The sequence below is a fragment of the Nicotiana tomentosiformis genome, chromosome 10 (genome assembly GCF_000390325.3).
Source record: "Nicotiana tomentosiformis chromosome 10, ASM39032v3, whole genome shotgun sequence".
Classification (NCBI taxonomy): domain Eukaryota; kingdom Viridiplantae; phylum Streptophyta; class Magnoliopsida; order Solanales; family Solanaceae; genus Nicotiana; species Nicotiana tomentosiformis.
Genome location: NC_090821.1, coordinates 58,156,428 through 58,163,559, shown reverse-complemented (window position 1 = coordinate 58,163,559; position 7,132 = coordinate 58,156,428). Strand labels below are relative to the sequence as shown.

General features: G+C 35.8%; 1 protein-coding gene across 2 annotated transcripts; it reads left to right on the top strand.

Moving 5' to 3' along the window:
* The first annotated feature begins 490 nt into the window (after positions 1 to 490).
* LOC104109227 (probable apyrase 6) lies at positions 491 to 6,209 on the top strand. Of its 2 annotated transcripts, XM_070187766.1 has the most exons (9): positions 491 to 1,403; positions 2,497 to 2,609; positions 2,959 to 3,066; positions 3,769 to 3,823; positions 4,480 to 4,662; positions 4,787 to 4,884; positions 5,030 to 5,226; positions 5,619 to 5,737; positions 5,908 to 6,209. In XM_070187766.1, the coding sequence occupies exons 1-9, from the start codon at positions 809 to 811 to the stop codon at positions 6,060 to 6,062; spliced, it is 1,623 nt and encodes a 540-aa protein (XP_070043867.1). In that variant the 5' UTR covers positions 491 to 808; the 3' UTR covers positions 6,063 to 6,209. The 2 variants fall into 2 exon arrangements, with proteins under 2 accessions (XP_070043867.1, XP_009616750.1); XM_009618455.4 differs by having other exon boundaries at positions 492 to 1,403; positions 5,619 to 6,209.
* The last annotated feature ends 923 nt before the right edge of the window (positions 6,210 to 7,132 follow it).

The following is a 7,132-nucleotide window of genomic DNA, read 5'->3' as shown; positions in this document are numbered from 1 at the left end:
ATATTTTCAGAAGGTTTTTCAAACAGACTCTTATTAATATCCTATTTGGCCAAACTTCTAAAATCAACTTATTTTGAAAAGTACTTTTTTTCTTTCTAAAAGTGCTTTTCAAAAGAGTACTTTTGGTGAAAAACAGTTGTATTTGGCTAATCAATTTGAAAAATACTTTTGAGCATCAATTAGTGTTTGACCAAACTTTTAGAAACTGCATCTAAGTGTATTTTTCTCATAAGCACATTTCAAAAAAAAAAAATTTTGGAGAGAAACTACTTTTTTTTTTACTTCTCAAAAATTGCTTATGCTTCCGCTCAAAAATATTTGTTTTTCTTCCCAGAAGCTTGGCCAAATACCTCAACTATGGAAAAAATACTTTTAGAAAAAAGTGCTTTTTAGCCTTGAAGAAGCTTGACCAAAAATATTGTGAAAAAGTATTGTTAATGATCGTGAAAAAGTATAATATTTGACAAAGCAATATTGTGGAAAAGCAAAAATGTAAATTTACTATTGACGAGAAGTCAATTTAATTTCACCTCAAAGAATAAAGAACAAAAAAAGTCAATTCAGTTCACTTTCTTTCCAATTTCCTTCTCTACATCCTCCCCATCTTCTGAAACAGGCCTGAGGCCTATCAACCGAACCGATTGAACCGGCAACGGTTCACGAATCTAAGTAACAAAAATCTGTTCGCTGGAGAAGAGAGGGATTCTCCGATTTCGCCCTCTCAATCTCCGATAAAACCCCCTAGAAATCTCATACCAAAATCATATGCAGATTGATATTCATATGGTTCAAATCTTCCCAATTTTTGATGCGCCGATCCAATGCCCGCAAAAAAATAAAGACTACTAACGGAAGTCAAACAATGGAATCGGTCAAATTCCAAGCCCGACCCAGCAGATCTTCGCATCGCAGCCCTAATCGAACCAATTCCAAATCAAATCTCATTTATTACACTTCAATAGCATTCATTATCGCTTTTGTATGTTATGTTTTTGTGTTTTCGAGTAAACTTAGGTTTTCTGTGAAGAAAAAATACGGGATCGTGATTGATGGGGGAAGTACGGGTACGAGGATACATGTGTTTGAGTACGAAGTTAGGGATGGGGTGGGACCAGTGTTTGATTTTGGGGAAAAGGGTTTGGTTTCTATGAGGGTGAATCCGGGATTATCAGCTTATGCGGAGGAACCGGAGATGGCGAGTGAATCAGTGGCGGAGTTAGTGGAGTTTGGGAAGAAAAGTGTGCCGAAGGAATATTGGAGTGAAACGGAGATTAGGTTGATGGCTACTGCTGGAATGAGGTTGTTGGATTTGGATGTACAGGAGAAGATTCTAGAAGTGTGTCGAAAGGTATTGAGGGATTCAGGCTTTAAGTTTATGAATGATTGGGCTTCTGTTATTTCAGGTAATCCAGGAAAGGAATGTGTTTGCATTGCGGCCTATTTGCATTTTGATGATCAAGTTAAAACAAAATTGCTGTTTTTATGTTACTGTTGACAGTCTTAACGAGTTTCTATGGTTATATAATTCTGCCTATTTGAGTTTGTAAAGCATAGCACAGATAAAAGAGTAAGCTTGTGGTAGGTAGCAGGCAAGGATGAAAAAGCTTAACTACCTCATCAATTTGAAAGTTTATTATAAGTTACAGTTGACAGTTTTAATGGGTTTTCTGCACGAGCTTTGACATGTTAATTTTTATCATTGTTATGTAGTTATATAACTCTGCCTGTATGAGTTCGTAAAGCATAGCAAGGATAAAAGAGGAATCTTGGGGTAGGTCGAAGGCTAGGGTAAACACTTTTAACTACTAATTTAGAAAAAAAGGGTTTAATGACTATAAGTCTTTCCAGTGCTGAATTAGAGCGGAATGGATGTGGAGGATTCATTTAGTTTGCCCCATCAGGTTTAGAATTTAAACTACTTTTTGATGGATATGATGCAGTAATACAAGTCTGTTTGTTCTGAAATAATAACTATAGCTTCAATCCTTTGGACTCTGAAGCAAGATGGTATGACATGATACAGTTTCATGTTTTTCTGGATTTCAGCGTCTGATTTTGTGCTGATTTAAGTTGCCATGCACTACCCATTTTCGTTATTAATATTTTTGATCTTCACAATTGCTATTTGCCTAATTGGACTTCGTTACTTGCTCATTCCTAAATTACTTGGGAGAATTAGAAAATATATTTCCAATGTGTTCAAATGATAGTTGGAGTTTGTGAATTCTTAAAAGGTAATTGCAAGGTACTGCGGAATATTGATAGTTCATATTTTTCTGAATCCTTGGAGGTGGGAAACCTCTCTGTTTAGGTTTGAGGGAAATAATAGAGTCTTCTCGTCTTGTCAGATTTACTTTTTCCATAACTTATGTTATATTGACACATTAGTTTCTTATACCTGTGAACCTCTGTTGGAAGATATGCAGACACTTTATTATGGAGTACAGTCTTTGCTTCATGATAGCAAAAGTAACATCATATTTTTGTTGATTGTAGGATCTGATGAGGGTTTGTATGCCTGGGTTATTGCTAATTATGCCCTTGGTACTCTTGGTAGTGATCCTCTGCAAACAACTGGGATAATTGAACTTGGTGGTGCATCTGCGCAGGTTGATCTCATTATTTTGAAAAATTTCAATTTATCACCATATTGGGGATGTTTCGGCTTATTCTATTCCAGGCACTCTTGTCATCTAAAACTGATGCGGACATTGTTACAGTTTTCTGTTTCGAGAGCCAAAAATAGTGTTCGGACCTGTCATTTTCTTTTAAAAGGAGTGTCAGTAATTGCATTCAAGCTCACAGAAAATTTAATTGCACAATGAATAGGCTGTCTTATGTTTTTTTCCTTTTTTCTTTTTGCATCTGAATTTGTTTTTATCAATTTGCATGATGTAACTCAAGGATAGTATGAGAGCATGTAAATTACTATTAACTTTTGTTGTATGATATATTCAGGTGACTTTTGTTTCTGATGAGCCTATGCCCCATGAATATTCTCGGACGATTAAATTCAGAAACTTTACCTACAAGATCTACAGTCATAGCTTGCTTCAATTTGGTCAGGTAACTTTCTATCCTCTTGTTGTTTATCATGAACACTGCAAGATTTTCCTTGATTATTCTATTCTCTAATCCTAAGTGTCATTGTTGATTACATGATCAGATAAGTGACTGTATTCTGCACTGCATGCTAAATGTTGTAAAATTGGTAGCTGATGATTCAACGTTATTGGGAACACTTCTGCTCCCTGGACTTGATTATTGTACTTCAAAGTAGATAACCAATGTCGCTCCCTGGGTGTTTGATCTAGTGTTAAGAATGCAGAGCAGGATGTGTGGCTTAAGGTGCACGTCATGAATTTGAACCCTGCCACAGACAAATCCTAGAGAAAATCCTGGTATTTAAATAGAGAAGGCTAGGGGGATTGGCCCATTATCCACTGAGTTTCCAACCATGTGCCAGCTAGCCCTAAAAATCTCCCAGTTGTGGAAAAAAAGAACAAAAAACTAGATAACCAAGATTTCACTGCAGAATTAGTCAGCATTAGATAACAAGCAATCTTTAATAACGATGTGAATTTGATCTTCTCCTCGTCTAGAGTCTTAATTAGCACTTATATGCATTAAAAGCAACATTTTGAAATTGTATTGTAGAGGACTTTCAGCATTCTGACCCGGTATTCGTTGTCCATCATGCCCTATTTTAATTAATATTTATGAAACATAGATATATGTTAAGGTTTCATTGCTCGTGATGTTTTGCAGAACGTTGCATTTGACTTACTCCTGGAGTCCCTTGTCGCGAGGGGCCAAGATCAAGGTAATGTTGGAATCTCTTTTCGTTTAATCTTATATGAACTTCAAGTACTTCATGGTGTGATGTTAGTTGATTCTTGTTACAGCATATACATCTTTCTAACTCCCATGAGATGAATGTATAGATATTTGCTTTAAGAGTTGGAGCTTTGGATAGATGTTCTTTTGCTCTTGCAACTATGCAGGAGTTGGGAGGCGTGGGGGGGAGGGGGGTGCATTATGTTTGGCTTTTATAGCAAATAATTTAGTGAAATTTGCTGTACACTTGAGCTTTTCACTTCTCTAAACGCCCAAATTTGTGGATAACTGAAAATGTGCTGTTTCCTCATTGATTTAAAAGCCCACCCCCACAGCATCCTCACAACCAGAAACATAAAATAAAAGGAAAAAAAAGAAGAAAGGAAGGAAGTGGAAAAACTAAAGCAATTGCTGTTTTCTATTTATTTTTTTCATCATTCTAAAGTGATTTGTTATGTTATCCAAGTGACATTTTTGAGGATTGCTATGGTTGTAGCATGGCTTTAGTTTCCTGCTTCTCACGAGGACCGATGCATCAGTTTTCATGTTTTTTCTTTTGCTTAAATAAGGCATCTGTTCTCATATGGTTCTGCAAGTAAAAATTTATATTTGCAAATTTGTTTTATGTTTTCATCAATGCAGCTGCTCAAAGTGTTAAGCTGATGGATCCTTGTTCTCCTAGAGGATATACACACAACCTAAGGTCATTGAAGCTCTCCCCCAGTAGTTTAGCGGATAAGAACAGGTTCCTATCTGCTCTGTATCCCAGCGGCAACTTCTCAGAGTGCAGATCTGCGTCATTATCACTGTTGCAGAAAGGCAAAGGTTTGCTTTTATTGTTTCCTGTAATAGAACAAATATGCGATGTTAATTTTGTACTTAATTTTTATCAGACATTTTCCTTTCATTTGAAACCATTTAATGAAGCTCTTCTTCTTGCATAATGCAGAGAGTTGCCCTTATAAAAGCTGCTACATTGGGTCAACATTTATGCCAAAGCTCCAAGGGAAATTTTTGGCTACAGAAAACTTTTTCCACACTTCTAAGGTGCACATTCATCTAATAACTGTACCAATGCGCTGATAGAAGTCAGCATTTTGTTGTGTTATTTGTGGGTAATATCTTGCTTTTGATGTGCTAAAGAATGACTTTTTTTTGTTTGTAATTTTTCCTCCCAAACCTTTCTGAACAGTTTTTTGGTTTGCCCCCAAAAGCTTTTCTTTCTGATCTTATGGCTGCTGGGAAAAGCTTTTGTGAAGAGGACTGGTCAAGGTTGAAAAGCAAGTACCATTCTCTTCAAGAGGAGGATTTGCATCGTTATTGCTTCTCTTCAGCGTATATTTTGGCACTACTTCATGATAGTCTTGGAATTGGTTTGGATGATGATAGGTACTTACTAACGTTTGATTTCCTCTTCAATACTTACTGCTGTCTGCTTGACTTAAAAAGAAAGAGAAAACGCCTTTCACATGTTATAGCTTTCCAAGTTTAAAAATGGTGGTAAAGTATCTTATCTACCCTTCCCCACTTCTTCCCGAGGCTCGTCTCTCCTTTGAATCTTTCGCGAAGGGAATAGTTAAAATCTACTGAAAAACCATAGATGAGGAGAAAATTTGGAGTAACAGAAATGAAGGTAATAAAGAAGAAAATAAAAAGTAACTGAAGTACCAGTAAAGCATAAAATTAATACAGTTTACTTCCAATTAATCTTTTCCTAAGAAAAGCATATAGTTAGTGGAATATTTGAGTATCCCACTTAATTCATGTATGCGTTTGAGCAGGATTGGATATGCTAATCAAGTTGAAAATATTCCACTTGATTGGGCATTAGGAGCATTCATCTTGCAGAGCACGGCTGAGTCGGACAAAGAGCATTCCGGCTGGTTTGCAAATATGTTCAGTGAGGACTCTCTTATTTTGCTTCTCTTCTTTGCCTTTTTCATTTTGGTGATGTTCACAGCATGGTATGTGTCAAAGTGGAGAAAGCCACAATTGAAGACTGTGTATGATCTAGAGAAAGGAAAGTACATAGTCACACGTGTTGGAAGATGTTCATAGATTGTTTTATAGGATGGGAAGCCATTTTCCTGCATCTGTGGATAAGGCGAAAGGACCAAAGTGGATCAGCTGCCTCTGCCAAGAATCTCTGTACATTTTGTTGCTTGGTACCCCAAGTAAAAGATGCTATTCTTCGTCGAAGTGAGATCAATTGTATGGACTGCTGAAATGAGGTTGACAACCCAACTCAAGTAGTCCGTCTCTATTTATGGTCTATGAAGCAGAGACAAGAATGTAGAAGAGCTGGTCTCTTTTGGTAGCAAGGATATTGTACCATTTACACAATAGTCATAAATACACGATTCCTTTACCAAGTTGTTCTCTTTGAAGTGTGGGTAGAATTGAAGTGTCTCTCTTGGGTGGTAAATGATTCGAAACTGTAATTCGACAAAATGGAGCAACGGTCCGTTGAGACTTGGGATAAAATTTGTCTCTGTCTAATAAACATCGATAGTTTTAATTAGGGACGTAGGTAGTCCTTTCAAAATATGTCTAATAAACTTCATTCTTGTTTCTAGGATAAGTTAAGTACTAATAAATGACCATAATTCCAACTGCAATATCCAATACCACTCGTTAATTACACAGCACTTACTTTTTCCCCAGCTACATGAGAAAAAAATTAATTTATTACATTACAGTAACATAATCACATCCACTTCCACTTCCGTCCTTACCTCAACAAAAGTAATCATATTTTACAAAAGAATATTTTTCTTCAAAATTTGGAGTTATTAAACTTATAAACATGTGAAAAGTAGCCAGGCTGGTGGAAGTAAGTAATAGACAACTTTGCCCCTTCTGTCAATTAAATTCTAAGCCGTTGAGAGAAAACATTATTAAAAGGAGTTCAAAGTCATCGATCACTAAGTTCATTTAAAGCCAGATTGAGCCATGCCTGCACCAAAACCGAGGCAGACAAAACGAGCCGTTGTAAACTAAATATACGTACTTCTGTCTACTTTATATAATATTATTTGAAGAATTAAATGAGTTGCTTTTTTTATTGTGATTTTCTTATATATTTTAAATAGTTTTAATTGTTAATTATTACTCCATTTCAATTTATGCGATAGTGTTTGAGTCTCTAAGAGTCGAATGAGTTTTTTTTAATCATAGTTTTTTAATATGTATTTTAAATATTTTAAATTATTAATTATTATACTCCCTCCGTTCACTTTTATATGACACATTTTGACTTTTCACGTTCCTTAATAAATAATAAATGAAGTGCATA